This window comes from Monodon monoceros, unplaced genomic scaffold (assembly GCF_005190385.1).
Source record: "Monodon monoceros isolate NGI ecotype Baffin Bay Population unplaced genomic scaffold, NGI_Narwhal_1 Super_Scaffold_18, whole genome shotgun sequence".
In the NCBI taxonomy this organism is placed as follows: Eukaryota; Metazoa; Chordata; class Mammalia; order Artiodactyla; family Monodontidae; genus Monodon; species Monodon monoceros.
The window spans coordinates 33,784,099-33,806,446 of record NW_021703774.1 but is presented as its reverse complement, the minus strand read 5'-3'; the positions used below and the strand labels follow the sequence as shown (position 1 = coordinate 33,806,446).

Sequence of the window (22,348 nt, the reverse complement as noted above, 5' to 3'; positions counted from 1 at the left end):
ATTTTCCTAAAAGAGGTTACCATGCTTTTGTCAAATTCCCAGCAGGATCATGTGATGCCAAAAAGGTTCAGAACCCCTGTTGTGGTCCCTGCTCAGTTTGTGGCAGTCATTTCTGTACCAGGGCTCTCCTTGTACGATAGGAAGAAGGGCTGAGCTGAATAACTGCAGAGTTCTCTGGTTTGACCATCAAAAAAACACACTTCAGTTTACTTCCTTTTTTCCCTTGGTCATACCACTTTTGTTTTTTTTAAACCAAGATAAAGGCTTGAAACTATCTACAGTATTCACAAATTCCCCATCTGGGGCTTGAAAAAGAAGAAGGGGATGAGTATGAAAATGTGTGTGTGAGGTTCCTTGCCTTTTGTTATTAGGCCCCGAATAACTGTCCTTTTCACTGCTGACTCACTATAAGTAAACTCCTTTCTTACCGATCCACTCTGTTGACATAAGCAATATGAAACTGAGAAAGAGAGTTCTAGAAATTGACCCCAAACAAGATTCTGTTACAGCAGAACCCTTGGACAGACAGAGTTTCATCTAAGGGAGCACAGTATGTACAGCAGTCATGAAATACGGTCCTCATATGAATACAAATAACATGTAGTACTTTATAAAGTTCTTTCACAGACGTGATTTGTTTTGCACAACCTTGGAGGGATTGGAGCCTCAGAGAGAGGTTGTGTCTTGCCTTGTTAATCCCTGCTAAAGACACAAGCCAGTAGATGGTGAGGCTGGATCTAAAATAAACATCCAACTCTTCACTGTGGTTTGACCCAGAATTCTGCTGTGAAACAGTGTTGTCAGGACTTGTGCTTCGAACGGTTTTTCCAGTAATGGTGACACATTTGCAATGACTCATCTTCCCTTTCCTCCTTGTGAATAACATAGGTACATGTGAGGAGGCAGGGGAGAGTTAGGCTGTGCAAAGGATTCCTTTTTCTGTGTGCTAAACTGAATAATCTATACCAAGGTCAAATGTACAACTTTAAGCTTAATCCCATATTATAACCAAATGAGTTTCAGTGAAAAGCAGAAACTTTTTCATTTCTGGGTTTTGGCAAAATTATTGAAAAATATACTTCTTGGAGGTCTAGGTGAGCACACATTACAGATGTGCCCCATTCCTGGACACTTTTAAGAATGTCTATTGGACAGGGGGTGCTCTCCTAGAGGGAGGCTGGGAGTGGACTGGATGAGCTCCGGGGGCCCCCATTCATTGCACTGTGTGTGATCAATACCGGAAGGCAGGCGAGAATTTCTTTCTAATAACTTTTACGTGGTTATTACCACGGTTACCGAGATGTTCCTTTGACGGACGTCAGAGCTAAGGTCAAGGGACTGTTTTAGTCATCTAGCCCCCTTCCTCCAGGTGAGATGATCTCAAACTTTCAAAGACACATTCCTATCTAATTTTTAAATAATTCTGAAAATAGAAGGATCATTGCTTAACTCAGTAGCCTGTTCTGGTGTTCAGTCATCCTTAGCTCCAGAAAGCCCCTCCTCCCTGTAGTAAGTCCCCTTTCCTCTCCTGCTCTGTGCAGATGCAGAATAGCCAGGCACCTAGGCAGCACCCCCAGCCCATGCCTTTGGACGGTTTTCTCAGGCTGATTTAAACAGTAGCCTTCATTCCTCCGTTCGTTGGCAAAAGGAAATCTGACTTGGACACAAAGTGTGCGTTCCTCTATTCCCACCCCCACTCCCAGCTCCCGATTTCCGTGAGATGGGGAAGTTCAAGGAACACATCTCTGGCCTGAATGATTTTTGCAACCAGCTTTTATTACTTTCTTTAAAACCCATATAAGAAAGACATTTAAAAAGAAAACGTCCCCAAAACAAACATTTTACGCACTGGGCAACACAACAGTAGAAGGCACTCCAGCAGTCATGCCCACCCTGGGAGGGAAGGGACACTCCCTACACACTACTGTTTCGTAGGTCCTGGTCTAACTGTGCTTTAGAGAAAGTCTGAATTTTCCCATAGTTTCCTTATTTCATAAACACCACTATCTCTTTATATATAGCTATATGCCTTTATGTATATATGTACATGACTTCTTTTCTTTCTCAAAAATAAAATAGCCACCCCATCAGAGGGAGGTTCTCAGCAGCATTCACAGCGGTTGCACGGGATCCATGCCTTCTATTCATGTTACAGACATGCAGCTTGAAGAAAAGAGGACTCTGCACCCACCCCTGTCGATATACAGCAGGGAGAGAGATTTTTTTAAAGCGGGGGACGTGATAAGGCTGAGCAGGAGATGGCAGATAACTAGGGTTTTTATGATGTAAAAAATCTCTTTTGAGCTGCTTAACTCGTCCTGTTTTTGCAGCTCTGAAGACTGTTTGCATGCTGAGGGGTCTGCATTCCTTCTGTGATCAGGGGCACGTGGACTCAGCAAGGGTCAGGGAGGGAGGGAACTGCTGAGGCTACACAAAGAAGCGTGGGCTCAAACCAACCCAGCAGGGACTTGGGAAGGCAGAGGACGACAAAGAAATGGTCTCTCAGAGGCTGCACTGGAAAACTGGCCCCGCTTTGAAAGTCCAGAGTCCTTCTCCCTCTGTGCAGGAGTGTCTCTGTAGTCCTGGCTACTGGCTTGAATTGTTTGGCTAGTTTTAAGTTTGAACCTAAGCAAGGAGCCAGTACACATGTAGAGCTGGGAATCTGATCCGCCCTGTCCAGGCAGTTTGACCTCACTTCTTGGAAGTCAGAGCCCAGGACCTTAGACGGGAAGGAGGTCTGCGACCCTCGTCCCATACTTGGAGGGAAGATTCTCCTGGCCTTGTCTCCCACACTGCCACGGTCCACTTCCTGGCAGGAGCAAGCCAGCAGCAGAGCCTCAAGCAAATGCCCCTGCTCCTGTCCCTCTTTGAAAACAAAAAGGCACTGAGGTCAGCAGGAGGCCAGCCCCGTGGCTGGCCATTCTTCGAACATAAAGGTCTCCAAGTTGGCTGAGTTGGAGGTTCCCCCCTCTGTACTCAAGGCAGCTCCTCTGGCGGTATCGGGAGATCCCAGAGTCCCAGTGGGAGGAGAGAGGCAGTGCTGGAGGCCAAAGGGAAACCAAGGCAGCCAGGCCTCCTCTGCTCTCTAGCCCGGGAAAGGCTGAAGACAGCTTGGACACCTTTATCTGCAACATGTTTTGGATCTGACTGCCTGATTTCCGTACTCAGCAGGAGACTTTAAAAATGGTAAATGGCTGGTTTCCCTTTGGTGGAAACACAAAAGGATGATGGCAATATTAAATTCAAAACTGTAACTCAGAAACAAAGAGCTGTTGACAAAGATATGGCTGAAGACCACACATACACAGATATGTATGCCTTTGGGTTTACATGTGCACAGACTTTTGGGCCATCAGGGCCAGGGCCGGCTGCAGCTTCTCTGGAAATTTCTCAGGCAATCTCAGCTTCGGGGCTCCTGCCCGGAGCCAGTGGCTTTATGACCTTCCCTTAAGCATGAACAACGGGCACCTGGGGAAAGTGGGGGACAGTCCTTTTATGAGCACTGTCGTGCTCTCAGGGGCTCAGCTCAGACCTGCTAAAGGAATATGCTACAATTCTTGGACTCATAAATAAGGGAACCGTGGATGGCAAATAAGAAAGAAATTGAAAAAGAATAAAAGGCAGAGAAAGAACATATATCTCTAAAATCTTTTTCCTTTCCTTTGCCGGCTGGTGTGGAGAGAGGCAACTCTTTGGTTTGTGAAAGGCTTGCCGATGGTGAGAGGACGTGGTGCATCTCTCACACGAGCGAGCGCTGCTCCTGGGCAGTGTGCAGAGGGCACAGTGTGACGGTGGGCAGGCCCCAACTCCACGCACACACGTGTCCATCAGAGATTTTGTGCCACGTCTGGAACTGCTGGGCGGGCACAGATGCACCCAACAGAGGTGTCCTGAGAAAAAGTGTCTGTGGCAAAATAATAATTAATAATAAAAATAAATCCGTGGGCATCAGGAGAAGAGGAAGCAGGACCAGCTAGGCGGGTTTGCCCTGGGATTCTCTTAAGGCCTCCTCCAGTTTCTGCCTAAACTTGTCATACTTCTTCTGCACTTGTTGGATTTTGTCCTGCTCCTCCTTTTCCAGGATTGTTAGGAAGTTCTGGAGCTCGGGGATGGAGAAGGCATCCCACTGTGGGGCAAGAGGGAGATTGGGGGAGAAACAACAGGAGACAGGTTAGTGGTCGCCTGATCCAAGGGCCCCTGCTGTCCCCACTCTTCACACAGTTTGCACATGGTTTGCTACTGAGTAGGCAGATGTGACAAATAAAGCTTGGGGTTTCCATGCCGCACCAGCGACAGAATTTCAAATCCTGGCATCTCGTGGCCAAGAGTTACTAGTCCACAAGCCACACTGTTATTCAGAGAATCAACAATCTTAAATTTCTCTGTAGCCGCTGAGCTCTTAACAGTGATGCGGGAGCTGCCTGGGACCCAGCTGTCTGCTTTGGGGTGATCAGCAACAGGCTCCCAACATGCGGACCCTCAAGTGGCACCTGGAGGAGAGCTGGACTTGGACTCAGGAGACTGGGTGTCAGCCTGGCTCCACTGTGTGGCCTTGAGCACGTAAGTCCACCTTCTCAGCCTGTTTTCTCACCTGCCGTGGAATTAGGGTACCTGCCTCCCTCGGCTGGCAGAGCAAATGATGAGGTGAGTCTGTTGCACAGCTCTGCAGAGCCTGGCGGGCCCGGGGGACCTGGCCTCTCAGGAAAGAAGGCAAGTCTGACTTCTCTCAGGCTGACCCAGGAACTGAGGGCCCCATGGGGCCAGGGGTTTCGACTCCTAAGCTCTTTGAGCACAAAGGAACATTAAGGTTTATCTGGTTTAATCCCCACATTGGATAAATGAAAAAACTGGAGTCCACAGAGGGAACCACAATCACAGACACAAGCACCACAATCACAAAGCTTATAGCAGCAAAACTAGAACTAGAAGCCAGGCCTCTAAACCCCCAGGCCCGTGAGCTTGCCACGGGCCAGCAGTGTTCAAACAGCTTCAGCGGTAATACTTTTTCCCAACGAAATCTTCCACTATATAAAGCAGATGGAAAGCAGAGCTACCTGGTGGAGGCCGGGAAAGGACAGGGCCCCGCTGGCCTGGACCCCCCAGATTTCCACAGTGGCTCCCAAGACTGCTTCCCCGAACCCCAGGCCTCCAGTGAATGCAGTGTGACAAACTCTGTGAGAGGCACCCTGTTCTCGGTCACTCCTCTGTGACCCCACCTGCCACGCAGCCCAGGCCGCGGGGGCCACCAGCTTGGTTTCACCTCACTTCACACCACAGACTGGACTCCGGTGAGCTTCCCTTGGGGGATCGAGGTCCGCTTTGAAGAACCAGGGAGAGACAAATGACTCAAAAATACCCATGCCCAGTGGAGCCCAGGGATGGGGCTTGATGGGCCTCAGGCCATCCTGGAGCAAAAGAACCTGGGTGGAACACAGGGAGTTTCTCAGCGCCCCTCCACCCTGAGTTTTCAGAAATAAAGCGCATGAAGTCCTGTCTTTCCACAGGCCTTGCCAGACACAGGCCCTGACTTGCTACCCCAGGGCGCTTACAATCCTGGCTTAAATGCTGAACCTCAGCCGGCACTCACCCCAGCCCAACTGCCTTGAGACATTTTCCTGCTGTGCTGGGTGGTGAGGATAACCCTCGCCCGCCCAACGTGCCCCGCAGGCTGGGTTTGTGCACCAAACAAAGGGTCCCAGACCTACCTCCACCTCTCCAGTTTCGTTCTCCTTTAGCACGAAGCTGAGCACATCCGTGTCAGGCCCAGCGAGTAAGCGCAGGTAGAGGGGGCAGTCAGCAACGGAGAGTTTCTGGAAGAGCACTGCAAACCAAGAGAGGGGGCTGGGCACTCATCTCGGAAAAGAAGGGCAGGGGCTCAGGATGGGTGGGACCGATTGGAAACGCAGAGGCTGGTGTTTCTAAATGGAAGTGGCCATCCTTTCAACCTAACGAAATGAACCTGACAAGAATAAATAGGGTAACAACCTTTATCTTCGGTGTCTGCTAGAGTGTGAAGCATGTTTCCATTCACGTCATCCCCTAAAAGATTAGTAGGAGGGGTGGGCGGGTTCCGTCCCATTCCACAGATTAGGAAGTGAGAGCCCAGGGTGTGGTTTTCCTGAAGTCACACGTGGAGGGAGGGGCACAGAGAGCGGGCGGAATGTGCGTGTGGCCCTTCCACAGACCTAATGCCACATGGATGGCTGGACGGAGGTGCCACGAGAAGCCCAATCCTCCCACTCCAGTGTGTTGGGGAGCACAGACGGACCTGGGAAAGGTAGTTTCTGGGTGGGAGCTAGCTCTCTCATACCTTGCCCGTCCTTGTGTATCCGCTTAAAAAGTGCAAACTTCTGCGGATTGTCCACGACCATGAACTTCTTGAGCAGCCCCTGGATGACCTCACTGACCGTGGTGGTGCTGCAGATGTGCAGCTGCTTGATGGCGTCCAGCGGCAGGTAGAAGGATGTCCGCTTGTCCGTGGTGGCTGCCAGGTCCACTTCCTTGATGGCGTCATAGATGGACGGGGGCCGGATCCCAGCAGGCACCATCACTGGCCGCCGAAGTCTCAGGTGCACTTTGATGAAACCCGTGTAGGTGCCGTCTTCACTCTGCGGGGGGGCGGGGGGCGGGGAAGTCATGTGGGGTCCGGGAGGGTCTGTGTTGCTTGATCCTGTCTGCCACTCTGGGCCGTGGCCCCAGATCCGGTGGGCTGCAGAGGCCTTTCCTAACAGCAGTGCCATCCCAGTCAAACACCCTCCCGACAGGCTCAGGCTGCCTGCCCCAAATGCCCTGTCACGAGGCAGATGCCGACTGCCTTTGGTGGGTCCCCAGGCCAAGAGGCAGGGTCTGGAGTGGCCGCTCTAGTTTGCCCCTCCAAACCGAGGAGGAACAGGAAGGCTGTGTAATAAGGTCCTAGGAGAACCAGCGCACTGGATTTTCTCCTGCATCTCTTTCCAAAAGCCGGCAGTCTGCAAGACTTAAACCCAGGCCTATCCGCGACTGGGTTTTCTAGCGCCCGACCCGGCTGAAGCCCCAAAGAGCCAGTTGCTGCCAGCCACCAGCAGGGGGCAGGTTTCTTCTACTGTCTCCTCCCCTCCCCACTGAAGATGGCCTTTCCAAACCTGGCACAAAGTCGGTGCCCTCCCCTCTCTGAGCTCTGCACAGTCTAAGGACGCTTCCCCAGACACAGGCTGTAATGACCAAGAAGGGGAGGAGGAGTTGCTGCGAGCTCCCCTTGCCCAGGGCCTCCTGGGCCCTCAGTCACTTGCATTATCATTTAATTCCCACAAGTGCTTTGACAAATGGGAACTAATATCTCTATTTTACATTGAAGCTCAGAGAGGTTAAGGTTTCCCAAAGCCACAAGTTAAAAACAGGAAGAGCCAGAGACTAGATGTGGATCTTATTCTAAAGCCCATTTTATTTCCCTAAAATACACAGAGACCCCTGATAACCCAGGCTCTCAGCTTCACACAAGCCTGGAGGCCTCCAGGAGCCCAAAGAAAGGGGAGGGCCCTGGTGGGGGTATCCCCCAGAATGCAGAGGGAGAGCAGGGGAGCCACACCGGCAGGGGCTATGGAGCTGGGAGGGGGAGAGAGGAAGGGGGTGGACAGTGTGGGGCAGGCCCCCTCACCAGCTTCATGCCCAGGCAGTTCTTCTCCCGGGTGTTGTAGCTGTCGATCTTCTGCTTGATCTCCTGCAGCGTGGGCGGGCACCACGGCTCCTCTGCGGGTGTACAGTCATTCTGAAACAGACACAGATGTGAGGGTGGATGTACAGTGGCTCTCAGGATGAGGAAGGAAATGACCTCGTCCTCCCAAAGGCCTCTCCAACCGAGAATAAGTGAGCACCAGCCTCACGCAGTGAATGGGATGGACTCAGCCTGAGAAAAATCAAAGGTCAAACCCCTGCGCAGCCAGCTACCCCGGGGAAGTGACTTCAATCTCTCTCGGCCCCAGTCTCCACACCTGTGAAATGGGGGCAATACCCACCCTTCAGGCTTGTTGCAAGACCAAGGTGAAAAGGCCCGGCACACAGGCACTGGGTATGAATCTGGTGAGTCAGCAGAGCTGTTCTGCTTATGGAGGGTGTCCATTTAGATGCTATGGGAGATGCAAAGAAATGCAAGCCATGGTCATCTCCTCAAGGAAGTAACAATAGAGCTGGAGAGACAGGAACATACACGTGATCCCAGTATATGCTGATGGGAATGACAGCAATTCTCCCAGATCGAGAGGACCAAGGGCACATGGACATTAGTCCAGGCCCCATGTCACTGGCCACAGCACTTTGCACATAGTAAGAATACACACACACACACACACACATATACATATTTATCAAATGAATGCATGAACTAGTAGGGGCAGGGGGCTGTAGCCTTCCCTGATAATTGAGGGGATAAATCTCCGCTGGGGCACAGGGACAGCCAGCGTTTACTCAGCACCTCCTCTGTGCCGAGTGCTTGGCTTGCATTATCTCAGTTAATCCTCAGAATCCAAACTGCAAGATAAGAGTTTATTACCCGCATTTCACGGGTGACACGACGGAGACTCAGAGGAGTTTAGGAACGTGCCTAAAGCCCTGCAGTCAGCCTCTGCAGAACTAAAAGGGATGCCAGTCCGTTCTGCTGTGTTCTTCCCATGACATCACAATTTATTCTTCTGACTACCCCCCCACCTCCGCACCCCCTCTAGGAAGAAGGAAGCCAAGGAGATGCAGGTCGATGTTGTTCACACTGTGGACAGAACTCGGGAGGATTCTGGGGTCTAAGCAAACCTGTCCGTCTGTCAGTTCCCTGGGTTTCTCTCAAGTCCATTGCCACCCACCTTCCCTGCTTTGTCTTCACATTGTCCTGTGTGGCCGGGAGTGCAGGAGCCACGGTTTGGGGGAATAAATAGGTCAGTCAAAACCTGCCAAGAATTTGCCTGGTCTTAGAAATCTAGCGGACCCAGGGTGGGTCAGGATTCTCCTTTGGCAAATGAGGAAACAGGCCCAGAGTGGTGGGGCAACCGTGTTCTCCAGGCTGACATCACCCAGCACTGCCCTGTGGGTGTCTGGTTTGGTTGGGGGATTTCACAGCCATGCTGCCGTCACAGCACCACCCAGCTGAACATGTCAGGCTCCCATGGCAGAGCTGTCCAGCCTCCTCCCTCCAGCCCGCCCACGGGAGACAAGTCACACTCAGCAGGATGCCTTCACTCCCCCCTCCCACTTTCCAGTCCCACAGAGCCGATAAGATGTCAAGCTCTGTGGCTGCCGAGGGGAGCGGGCGTGGCCTCCCACACCCACCCCTCAGCATGGAAACGAGCTGACATCCTTTTTCCATCACAGCATCTTCCGCTGGCCTGTCTGCTCCCCTATGTACTCTTCCTTGAGGATCTCGATCAGAACAGTACCGTACACTCACATACCTTACATACTACGTACGTTATTCCTGTTTTACAGATTACAGACAGAGGCTCAGAAGGGTTAAGAAACACGCTTGTGGTCCCACCGCTCGTAAGCATCTGTGTTGGGCCTGGAACCGAGTCCATCAAAGTCTGGAACCCATGCTCTTCTCAATTCCATGTGGTCACCCTAGGACAGCCGCTTCAGCCACTCCCATAGCGATCACTGAAATTCCATGCAACGGGGCTGGGATGAGCAGCCGCTACACCAAGACCTATAAGTTACGTGACCTGTGAAACGTTCAGTGGGTCCCCAGAAGCCTCAGGACCTTGGGCCACCGTGTCACCTATAAAGATGTCAAGGAGGGACTTCTAGCCTCTGGCAGGAGGAGGCAGGCACCAGGATGCAGGGCCCACTCTTTTCCTATGTGGTCACTCGGGTCTCTGGAACAGGACCCTGATTCCACTGAGGACCACCCAAGGGCAAGTACTCCCCAAGGCATCTGCCATCTTCTTGAGCTGAGAAGCAAGTGGTGTGAGCCACACAGAGTGTCTTCTTTCGCTGTCGACTTATTCACCCAGGGACCATCACAGTGGAGCTTCTCACTCCTCGTCCCTCCCCGCTTAGTCCCTGGAGAACCCGCCCCCAGCACCCACCCCACTGGGCACATCTCTGTGGGACCAGACGTGCCTGCTGCCCTCTGGGAGCTTCCAGTCAGAAAGACCAGTATCCCGTTACCATTACATACACTCCATTCTGTCCGTCTCTGAAACATGCAGGCTGTTGCTCCTTAGGAGTTAACAGCTTTCTCATACTTATCTACAAAAAAGAGTTAGAAGGTTTAGAAGCTCCTGGAAGATCTCTCATAGTTTCCAAATGAGCTATAGCCATTTCCCGGTAAGAAAAGGCAGCTGCATCATGGCTTTCAAAGGCCAGTATTCCAGCCTGTTTTTGAATACAGTAAGAGTCAGAGCTGCCTTAACCTAAGGTTTTTTCTTCCTGTTCTCTTTTCCTTCAGCAGATAACCCATCTATTCCCCCCTTCCCACCACAAACCTGAGGAAGTGACACAAGTGGCCGTGGGCACCCTTTGCAGGACTCACGCAGAAAACAGCCATCCTGATCTCCATCCCGTCTGGGAGTGCCAGGAGACCTGTCTGGCCAGCACACTGAATCTCCCACCCTGGGATGACAGCACCCCTGGCTGCTGCCCGCACCAGATCTGGCAGACAAGATCTGACCATGGACTGAATGAATCACCTCCCAAAGCAGGCCAGCCAGCCAGCCAGCCATAGCTACGGGAGTCCACTCTTTCCCATCCTAGAGATGGTAGAAAACCTCGACCAGTGCTTCTTAAACCTGGCTGCACGTGGACTCCTCTGGGGGATCTTGAGAAACACAACACCTGGGCTCCATCCTGGAGATCTGATTTAATTGATTTGGGGTGCAGCCTGGGCAGAGGGATTTTAAAAAATCTCCCAGGTGATTCTAACGTGCAGCAACGTTGGAGAAGAACTGGTATAGACCCCTCCCAAGCAATTTCAGACCTCAGGGGTCCCCATCCAGCTGCAGACTTAACACTTTTGCACTCACAGATATGCACTGCCCCCAAAGGTTAACAGAGAAGGCAGTATCCAGGGTGTGAACAGATCAATAATATTGCAGGGCTTCCCTGGTGGCGCAGTGGTTGGGAGTCCGCCTGCCGATGCAGGGCACACGGGTTCGTGCCCCGGTCTGGGAAGATCCCACATGCCGCAGAGCGGCTGGGCCCGTGAGCCATGGTCGCTGAGCCTGCGCGTCCGGAGCCTGTGCTCCGCAACGGGAGAGGCCACAGCGGTGAGAGGCCCGTGTACCGCAAAAAAAAAATAAATAAAAAATAGTAATATTGCAATCTTCAGAGGATAAGTCAAAGACCCCACTTTCTATTCACCTGCCAGATTCTCAAGTTCTCAGAGTGAAAGATTTGTCTCCATCTATGGGTACAAAGCTAGAAACCAGACAGAGTTTTGTCTCCTGGGGTGGCCCAAGATGGAGACAGAATGGGGAGCTCACTCTGTTGTGATTTTAAAGATAACAGGCATTGCCCTGTGAGGTGTCTCTCCTAGGAGGCTTATACATCTCAGTGCATCTGGCACGGGATGCATCTGCTCTGATTAAGCTCCTGGCATTGGTGGCAGACGGTCGAGCTGTTCCCAATGCAGCCAGCACATCCAGGGCACTGGTGAGAAGCAGATTTGTGTTCACAGGTCCTAAGCCATGGAAAGGTCTGTGTCCTCTCTAACTCTCAGGGTTACTGGGATGCAGCCAAGTGAAGAGGGCTGGGCGCTGGGGGTCAGAGCAGAGATGGCCCTTGTGACAGTGATCCTCAGACTTTTCAATTAAAATATGATTACACCAAAACAAAGAGGACCATCCTCTTGTGGTCTGCGGCCTATCTGAGAGCAGATTTACCCTAAGTTGAATTTTACTTTATTTTAAGAAAAAATCCAAACACTGGCTGATTCTGCATCCGAATCAATGACATGTGTAAAGTCTTAATTTCGGTTATTGGGAAGCGACCCAACAAAGAAGAGACCCTGAGTGAAGCCTGTGGCTTTTAGTCTCCGCAGCTGAGCTCAAGGCAGCCCATGAAAGCTCCAGTGATGAGAGGGACCCCCAGGGTCAGGAGTGGGCTGAGAAGAATGTGCTGGAACCATCAGATACGTTCGGGCCCATTTTTTTCTGGACCTAAATCACACAAACCTCACTTTTGCCAGAAATATCACTTTCCCTTTGAGACTTCCCTGGTGGTCTAGTGGTTAAGACTCTGTGCTCCCAATGCAGGGGGGCCCAGGTTCGATCCCTGGTCGGGGAACTAGATCCCACATGCCGCAACTAAAAGATCCCACGTGACGAAACGAAGATCTCACACACAGAAATGAAGATCCCACGTGCCACAACTAAGACTCGATGCAGCCAAATAAATAAATAAACACATATTAAAAAAAAAAAAGAAATTTCACTTTTCCTCTTTTTAAACTTGTCAGCCTCTTCCTCCTGCACACGGCTTTCATCATCTTACTGCTGTCTATCTGAAATCTTTCACCTGTCAAGGCCTCTCTGACCACCTCAGCCCTGCATGATGATGACGATGATCCTTGACTGTTATTAACAGGCTATGTGCCAGGGACCGTTCTGCTCACTTAGCATGTATCAGCTCATTTCATCCTCACCACAAGTTTATGAGGAAGGTACTATTATTATGCCCATGTCACAGATGAGGGAATGGAGCCCCAGCAAGGTTAGAGCTAACCTACATCCAAAACTAACACGATACTATGCTGCACTTAAATATCCATCTACTATTAACCTCCAAGTAGACCATCCATCTTGGTTTTTCTTCCTAACTAGACTGAAGCTCCTTAGTGACTTACATCATACTTCTATCTCTTCTCCACGCCCAGTGGCCCTGAGCATGAAGCAGATAACATATATGCTTTCTCAAGAACCTTCAGTGGTTCCCCATTGCCTACAGGGGGAGAAAAATGATCTTGCTTTCTGCTAGGAATTATAGTGCAGTAAGTCTTGGATTGCCCTTTGGACTGAGTTCTGTGAGAGAAGCACCTGTCTGCTCCACCACGGGGTCCCAGAGCTCAGTTCCAGCTTGGCACATGGTAGAGGCTCAGGCAATACCTGTGGGGTGAACATAAGCATGTGTTCAGGTTCTGACTCCCATTACTAACAAAGTGATCTTGAGAGAGTTGGATCATGTCTTTAAGCCTCAGTTTCCTCATCTATAAAAATCCTTTATTGCCTCACAGGATTGATGCAAAGGTAAAATCAAATGAAATAATGGGTATTTTGGAAATGACTGAACCCATCCAAAAGGCATGTACTGTAACCATCACTCCAGGCATACAAAGTCCTATCTCTGTTAGCCAATTTCATTTCTCACTTTCCTGGAGCACTTCCTCTGGATTGGCTCACATGTCATAGGGCTTGTTCATTCTTTTCTCTACACTAGTGCTTGGCAAGCTTTTTCTGTAAAGGGCCAGGGAGCAAATATTTTAGGCTTTGTAGGCTATCCAGTCTCTGTTGCTACTCACCTCTGCCACTGTAGCAGAGAGCGACCATAGGATGAGTGTGGTTGTGTTTCAATAAAACTTTATTGTGCACTCTGGCCCACGGACAGTAGTTTGCCCACCTCTGCTCTACACTGTCGTTTGTGCAGTTTTTCTGCCTAGAATACATAGCCCCCATCTCCTCTAGTTCCATCTTCTCTGTGTAGCTTCCTGAGAAAATTCCTCTGGCCCAAAGCAATCTCCTCATTTTCTGCTCTCCTAATCTTTTAGGTTCCTGACATTTTAATTCCCAAATGGAGAAAGGTATACAGTATACAGGTTTGTGCTGGTCCCCGCCTTTCTCCTAATATCATACTTGTATCAAGAATCAGGTGTTTCCTGTGTATTTCCTCCCGCCACCAGTGGATGGGCCTTTGGTAACTTCACTCTCACTTAATGGACACTTTTCACAAGTAGACAAAAGCTTTATCACTTCATTGGAGTTCTGCTTTCTCTCCTCCCTTCTCTAATTGGGAGGCAGCAAGCTGCCTGAGGAAGGATGCAGGTGGGCAGCTAAGCTCACTCACCAGCTCAGGGACTCATTTCCAAACACCAGCCCCATGGCCTCAAACCCTCAGATTCCTGTCAGAGCAGAGCTGCAAACTCCCGCGTGCCATGGACCTCCGCAGCTGCCTGCTAATGTTACCTCCACCACTGCCAGGACCTACGGAGGTGCCTTCACAGCTGTATGGCTACCTTTAGCATCTGATTATATGCTGCCTTTTACTGTTTAATTATTGTTTCACCTGTGTCAATCCCATCTCCCCAATTAGACGCTCCCTGGACGGACTCAGACAGGATATCTGATGACTATTCTTCTTTGGCACCCTCTGCAGGGCTCAGCGGAGAACTGGGCTGACCTCCAAGGACGTGTCAGAAAAATACCTGTTGCTTGGGTGGCAGGGAGAGAATGGACCAGCCTAGGTGATACTCAGCCCAGAGCCCAGCGTGGACAGCAGTCAGGTCCAGGAGCACCTCATACCAACCTGCACCCCAAGAAGCTGAGGCTGAGAAGGTGTGGGCTGTGTGGGGCTGTGGGCTTTGGCTGGAAGCCCGTCCCATGTCTCAGCTCTTTGCAATTTCTTGGTGAGAATGAACGCAAGCCCATCCAATGACCTGTGACCTCTGGTGAGTCACTTTCACTCCTGGGGCCTCAGTTTCCTCATCTGTGAAATCACGAAGCGAGACCAGCAGAATTCTAAGGCCCCTCTGCAGCTCTAAGATTTTACACAGAAGATAGGATAGGGTGGTTTCCTTCATCACTGCTTCCTCTTCTGTTTCAGAGAACTGGGTGTGGGGATGGGGGCCTCTGGGAGGAGAGCTGGGAGCTCAGCAGGTCTGCACTGCAGCAGTGACAACTGGTCTACAGAACGTGCCTAACGCTTCTCTTCGACTTGACTTTGCTCCTTACTCACCACTGGCTTTCTCTACTCGTCCGCCAGACCCCACATTGGCCAAGCTCAAGTAAGGTCCACACCTTCTCAACTCACACAGTTCAAGAAAACAAAACAAAAACTATCCCGGAAGCTGGTCACCATGAGCCTTTGCCACATTTCCTCTTTCTTAGCTCTTAGCAAATCTGGCAGCAGCAATTCTTTTGCCCCTTGGGTGGGAAGCATCTCCAGGCCTCTGTCTGGGATGAGAGCCTCAGGCATCGGCTGCAGGAGAATGACCACCTGCAGATGCCTTCTGCCCAGCAGCTGGCCTGACCCAAACACCTGCTGTCTCTGTTTGGCCCATCCTAAGTAGGACTCTCTGAAGGAAAGGGGCAGGCACCCGTCTGTCCGGGCTGGGCACACCCTGCTCGATGCTCAGATCACATTCAGGGTTCATTGGCCCCTTTGTGATGGCCTCAACCAGATGGGAAAGAGGAAGTCCCATGGGGCTTCACTACAGGGCCCCCTCCGAGTCCTGACGGCTGTGTTCTGGAATGGCTTCCCCAGCCCCACCCAGGGCAGTGAAGGTGTTGATTCCCACAAGTCCCTCTGTGGAGCTGTCCAATGTCCCGAAATAAAAGAATCAAATTCGTTAACTGTGTTCCCTGATAGGTTATTCCCAGCAGAGGAAGGAAGGAAGGAAGGAGCCATGCATACAAGCAGAACCATGTGGAATTTGAGCTGCTCTGGGGGGATGTAGAGGAGGAGCCATGAAAACTAGAGACTGAAGTCCCTAAAGACAAAAATATGGAGCATGGTCAATGTAGACAGTCAACAGTAACTGACTGAATTGCCCATGGGTTGGGGACTGTGAAAGGCACCTTGGGACATGAAACCCATGGGGTGTGGTTCCTGTCCTTGGAGCTCACAGGTTATCTGAGGAGGGAAGACAGAGACACACATACATGGACACCGGGATAAGCACGGCACAACCCGGGACCAGCCTCGGCGGCTTCCCAGGCAGCCCAGCCCAGCTCCGCGTGTGTGGGCGTCATGTCTGTCGACTCTCTGGGCTGCCAGCATGTCCTGGAGCCTGGGCATGGCGTCCCTCACCCTTTCACTTGGCCACCTCTGTCTACTGGCAGGAGCACGTCACCTGGGGTGGCAGGAGCCCCACGCAGGAGGCTGGGAGAGCCCTGTGGCCCTGGAGCTTCGCACTTAAGTTCAGGTCCTGTAGGGCCTCATTATCATGATAAAAATCTCAACAGCCAGGCTTGCGCAGGGCTTAGCAGTCACAATCTCATTTAATCCTTGAAATAACTCAATGATGGAGGTATGTTATTACCCACTAGGCCACGCTGCCTGCACGTCCAGCCATAGGTTGGCCTTTGCTGGCCCTACCCTTGGTCGTCTGTGAACGTGGTCAAGTCAGTCTCACTGAGACTCGGGATGCTTTGCCTGCGAAACGCAGATAAGAAGGCCTTCTTTATACATTTATTGCAGAGACGGAATGAGACTGCACATCTGGAAGTGCTTAGCACAATGTAAGTATACAGTAAGCAGTCAATAACCGCCATGGTAACCACCAGCAGCCTCAGTGGTCGTTCATCTGGCAAAGGGAAGTCTGACTGGTGGGTATTGACCCCATGCGGGAGTCCTCTCGCCTTAACCTTGGCCCCTGACAGGCCTTTCAGCCTGGGCCACATTATGACTCTTGTCCATGCACTTTCACCCTCAGGGCTGTGGGCCCCTTTCTCCATGAAAAAGTCTTGGAAATTATATTTTATGATTGGTATAAAAACAAATATATAAATGTCATATATTAAAGTACTTTCTTCAACCTGAAAGTTCATTTCTTTCTCCTGATTTTAAAAGAAATTAAAACATTTTTGTGGGCCCCTGGCACTACATGCCCACTGTGTGTCCCATGGATAAGTAGGCGGTGCCTTCAGCTCTGAGTCCCAGGTAGGGTGACTAGCTGTCCCAGTTTGCTTGGGACTGAGTTTTCTCAGGATGCAGGACTTTCAGTGCCCAAATCAGAAAGTCCTGGGCAAACCAGCACGTGTGGTTACTCTAGTAGCCCCAGGTATCCCCTCTCAGTCCTAGACGGACACCCGCCCTCACTTTTTCTGTCTACTGCAGGCCCCAGGGCACAGTTCTTCTTTCCTCTGTAAAACTGCATCCTTGTACTCTACCCTGGAGGTTTTCTTGACAGTCCCTCCCCCGACCCCACCCCCAGCCTGGCTGTGGCCTGGACACAGGTGATCTGGCTGCCTCTCAAGATCGGCACACATCCCTGCAGCTTGACCACAGAATAGAAGCTTCCCAAGGGCAGAGAAAGGCTTGTTCACCGACGCAGTTCCCGGGACAGGGCCTGGCACACAGGAGGGGCCGTTAAACGTTTGCTTAATGAATTGAATAAAACACAAAGAAGCAATAAGACGCACACACGCGCACACACACACAACCCAAAATCGAATCTATGGAAATGAAAGGTTCCAGAATTGTATAAGGGTCCTATAGGGTTCCTGCTCCACGGCACCCATCTACTTCTGAGACAGTAACTGGAAATCAGAGGAGACTCCTGCACTCTGACTGTTTCGGAGGGTAGATGTTGCAAATCCCTTCCATTTCTGTTCTCCCCTCCCCTGGACCGTTACGAAGCCCCCTCTTTTTAGCTCAGAGGTCTAAAGTGTGAATCCAAGCAGAATAGGGTGACACCTGTTCTACTGCAGTGGCAACAGGAATTTTACCTTGGGGCATTCTCTTGTGCCCTCAAGAGTTTCTAGGGCATGAGAAGGTCTTTTTTGTTGTTGTTTTTTTTTTGCGGTACGCGGGCCTCTCACTGTTGTGGCCTCTCCCACTGCGGAGCAGAGGCTCCAGACGTGCAGGCCCAGCAGCCATGGCTCACGGGCCCAGCCACTCCGCGGCATGTGGGATCTTCCCAGACCGGGGCACGAACCCGTGTGCCCTGCATCGGCAGGCGGACTCCCAACCACTGCGCCACCAGGGAAGCCCAAGAAGGTCTTTTTTCAGGTTAGTTTTCCTCACTGGGTTTCCTGCTAGGTCCCCGTCTCCTTTCAGTCTCCCTGACATCTTAGTTTGATCATTCAGTCTGAGACGTCCTCCTCCTCATCCGAGAGGATTTGCCTCCCGGAACTGACATATCTTTTGGGGATACTTTCCTTAATCCACCACTTCTATCTAGAATTAGTGGGCCTTCGACAGCATGAGCTTACGCCCCAATATTATTCCAGCACTGGTTTCATCCTCTATACAGTAGTATGAGTTGTGTCTCAGCCTGTCTCCCCGACTAGACCATGAGCATCCCAACACCAGGAGTTGTACCTTTCCCATCTCTGTATTCCCAGAGTACCCAGGACCAGAGCACTGCGGAGTGAATTAGGGATGATGGTGGGCAGGGTGAGTGAGTGGGTTCCAATAACTCATCCTAGACTCCAGTCTCTTCAAATGTGAGACTTGGCTCTTTTAGAATCAATTTAAAGAGGATTCCATTGCAAATCATATGTCTAACAAGGGATCAAGATCCAGAATATATATCAACATAAAGAGCCCCTATAACTCAACAATAAAAAAACAAACAGCCCCATTGAAAATGGACAAAGGACTTGAATAGACATTTCTCCAAAGAAGATATACAAATGGTCAATAAGCACATGAAAAACTGTTTGAAATCACTCGTCATTAGGGAAATGCAAATCAAAACCATGGTGAGATGCCATCTCACACCTATTAGGGTGGCTATTTTCAAAAACACAGAAAATAACAACCTGTGTGCATTGCTGATGGGAATGGAAAATGATGAAGCTGCTATAAAAAAATGGTATGGCGAATCCTCAAAAGATTAAACATGAAATTACAATATGATCCAGCAATTCTACTTCTGGATATATACCCAAAAGAAGGGAAAGTAGGACTTGAACAGAGATTTGTTCACTCATGTTCATAGCAACATTGTTCACAATAGCCAAGACATGGAAGCAACCTATTGATGGATGACTGGATAAACAAAATGTGGTACAAACACACAATGGAATATTACTCATTCATAAAAAGGAAGGACATTCTGACACATGCTACAGCATGGAGGAACCTTGGAGACATTACGCTAAATGAAATAAGTCAGTCACAAAAAGACAAATATTTTATGATTCCACTCATATGTGGTTCCTAGAGTAATCAAATTCAAAGAGACAGAAAGTAGAATCGTGGTTGCCAGGGGCTGTGGGGAGGAGGGAATGGGGAGTTAATTGTCTAATGGGTGCTGAGTTCAGAAGATGCAAAAGTTCTGGAGAGGATGGTGGTGATGGTGGTACAAAAATGTGAAGGTGCTTAATGCCACAGAACCATACACATAGAAATGGTTAAAATGGTACATTTTACATTATATATATTTTCTTACAATAAAAAAAGAAGATTCCAAGGGCAGGGGAACCTGGGGGCCATGTAACCAGGTTCATGGATTCACCTGGTTCCCGTAAAGTTGGGAGTGTCCCTTACTTTCTATATTCCGGGAAAGTGAGGAGTCGATCCTACTTCTAAGCAAGTGGGCCCTCATCCCAGGACCTCCAGGACCAGGCTCTTTTCCTAGGCCTGGCCACTCTCCTGCCAGGTGCACTAAGAAATGGCTGAAGCCTAGGGATGATCTGGACAGCCCAGCCTGGCTCAGAGGAACAGCTGCAGCTAGGAGAGGGTCTTACAGCTTCTTAGACGACCCTCCAGAGGGGAGCTCGGGTGCAATTCAGAAGCCTGGGCTCAGAGATCTGGAACGGGCCTTGAGACGAACAGTCCAATCACCCACATTCTGCAGAAACCTGAATCGTTAGGCGATTCAAGCAGTGGGCACTTCCCACCCTGCTTCAGATGCTCTCCTCGCACCCCATCACAGCTGGCCACGAGCAAGGAGCTACCCCGGCTTTCCAACCTCACACATCCTAGAGAAATGGATGCGACAGCAAAAGGAAGATCTGGGGCAACACTGTCTCATCTTTCCTGTGCAGGCCACGGAGTCGTGGAATTCTGCTGAAGTCGCCGAGCTGGGAGCTCGCAACTGGCTTGCCTTCAGAGTTTTCCATCCCCACCTCCGAATCCCTTCCTCACTCTCACCCTAGTGGACATCTCTGCACAAGAATGCTTTGACCACAGGGTCCCACAGCTTCTAGGATCCCACGTGCTCTGAGAGCCATCAAGCCAAGCCCTGCAGAGTCACGGGGCCATGAGAGATGGGCGGCTCTAGGAGTCCAGCTCGTGTGTTCTAATCACAGGCCGTGGGTGCCGGGACAGCAGGCGCACCTTCTCCCACCACGTGCTGGCTCCGGCTGGGGCCGAGCCTCCCTCCGTAAATGATTCAGAGAATTCCGAGGTGGTGAGCGGGCGCGTGGGAGCCAGTGCCAGCTCCCCGCATCCCTGCACTGCCACGCTCGCTCAGAGGGGAGGGGCGGCTGGGACACCCGTGGCACTGCCCTGCTGCGGGGAGTGGCTCCTTCTCGGCTCCCCTCTAACTGGAAGCCCCGCCTGTGTCTTCATCTTTGCCGGCTGGGCTGGTGCTGGGTGCTGGAGCCTTGCCACTGGCCCACACACGCCCTCTTGTCCCTGCGCTGCCTGCCTGCCCTGCTAACCCAGCCCACGCTGGTGCTCCGGGATTACTCTGTGATACTGAAACGTGTCTTAGTTGGTCATTGAGTAGCTCAGAGTCTTTCCACGTGTGTGTCTTCTCATTGTATCCTAAAGGCTCAGGGGCAGGGACATCTGGTTTCCTGTCTCCTAAATGGCCTGGTAGAGTGTGCTGTCCTCAGTGACTCCAAGACGAATGCTGCTGACATGGGGCTGCATCTGTGAGCATCTCCTGGCCTCACTGCTGGGGCTTCGGTTACTTGGGTAATTCTGGAAAGAGCTACAGGAGAGGCACCATAGCTTAGGGGCTGGGAGCTCTGGCATTAGACTACTTGGGCCCAAGTTCTGGATCTGCCCCTTACTACTGTGTGACCCTTGAACCCCTTCAGTGCTTCAGTTTCCTCACTGTTAAATGGAAACCATATACACAGTTGACCCTTAAACAATGCTGGGGTTAATCTGCATATAACGTACCGTGGGCCTTTGGTATCCTGCATCCGCGAATTCAACTAACCACAGACCGTGCACTACAGTAGTATTTACTGTTGAAACCATCCAAATATAAGCGGCCCATGCAGTTCAGACCCGTGTTGTTCATGCGGCAACTGTAGATGATGTGAGGATTAAATGAGTCTATACACTTAGAACAGCGCCTGGCACACATCAAGGCCCAGGAACTGACTATTACTATTTTACATTCTAACCATTTCCCAGCAGAACCCTAGCTCCTGACCTTTCTCTGTTCTGTGAACAGAACCTTATACCTCCACGCACCGCAATCAAGAACCCCACCTCACGTCACAATTCAACATCCATCTGCATTCCTCGAAACAGCCTTTATAATCCCAAGCCCAGGAGTTCTCCACCCATTCTCACAGCCAGATGCTGGGCCCTCTTTAGCAATTAGTCTCCACTGGAGGGGCAAGTCTCCCCATTTTACAGAAGGAGAAAGTGAGACCGAGAGCCGTGAGCATGCTTCCTGAGGTCACCCAGAGTGAAGGCTGAGGGCTTGGGTTGCCAGGCCCAGTGTTGGGCCCACTTGAGGGCCTGGGGCCCCCGCCCACTCTACCTGGGCTGTCTGAGAATGCTCAGGCTACTGGGGTCACCAAACTGGGATCTTCACTTGCTTAGAGTTACACTGGGAAAGTTAAACAAATGAGAAGTATATTGATTCCTCCCCCCTCAACCTGCCATTCCCATGGCTGAAAGGCAGACAGGAGAAATCCATCAAAGCGGGCTCTCCCGCCTCCCCACATGGACCCCTCTGCCTCAGCCGCTCCAGGGAGGCCCCACTTGAGGAAGGACCACACCAACACTTGCCAGCAGGTGCCAGGGCCTGGTTGCTTAGTAACCCAGCCCTGCCTGCCCTCATCCTCCAAGGCAAATAGCTGAGCAATCACAGATGGGGTGGATGGAAAGCTGTCCTTGCATTTTCTGCTCACTCAGTGAGATTTTTCTTTTCAGAGTCACTGGAAAAATCCATTGATTCCTCACCCAGAATCTCAGCAAGCTTCCCTTTCTCACAGTCCTGAGATCCGTTTTCACATACTTTGCCTAAAGTGCTGTGTGTGTCCTCTGGGAGCCCCCGCTGCCTCTTAGGGAAAGAAACTTTTTGAGGAAGAACCTCCAAGCCCCCTCCTCCTTTTATCAAACACGCATTAAGTGCCTACCATGTGCTGGGGACACGATGATGAACAAGATCTGGTTCCTCTCCCAGAAAAGTACAGCCCATCAAAATGAGGGATAGGGGAGAAGGATACACCAGTGTTTTGGGAGCAGAAAGAAGGAAGCATCAAGTTGCAACCGGAAATGCTCTCTAAACACCCTGGACCCATCAGCTCCCACATCC

General features: G+C 50.9%; 1 protein-coding gene across 2 annotated transcripts in view; it reads right to left on the bottom strand.

Annotated features, from left to right (window-relative positions):
• Window positions 1-1,755: 1,755 nt before the first annotated feature.
• The window catches only part of RASSF5 (Ras association domain family member 5), a 71,973-nt gene continuing 51,380 nt past the window's right edge, over window positions 1,756-22,348 (bottom strand). For both annotated transcript variants that reach the window (XM_029227426.1, XM_029227427.1), the window contains 4 exons: window positions 7,634-7,744; window positions 6,311-6,608; window positions 5,706-5,821; window positions 1,756-4,126 (listed from right to left, as the gene is read on the bottom strand). In XM_029227426.1, coding sequence (XP_029083259.1) covers window positions 3,974-4,126; window positions 5,706-5,821; window positions 6,311-6,608; window positions 7,634-7,744 — 678 coding nt within the window. In that variant the 3' untranslated portion in view covers window positions 1,756-3,973. The remainder of the gene's footprint in view (window positions 4,127-5,705; window positions 5,822-6,310; window positions 6,609-7,633; window positions 7,745-22,348) is intronic.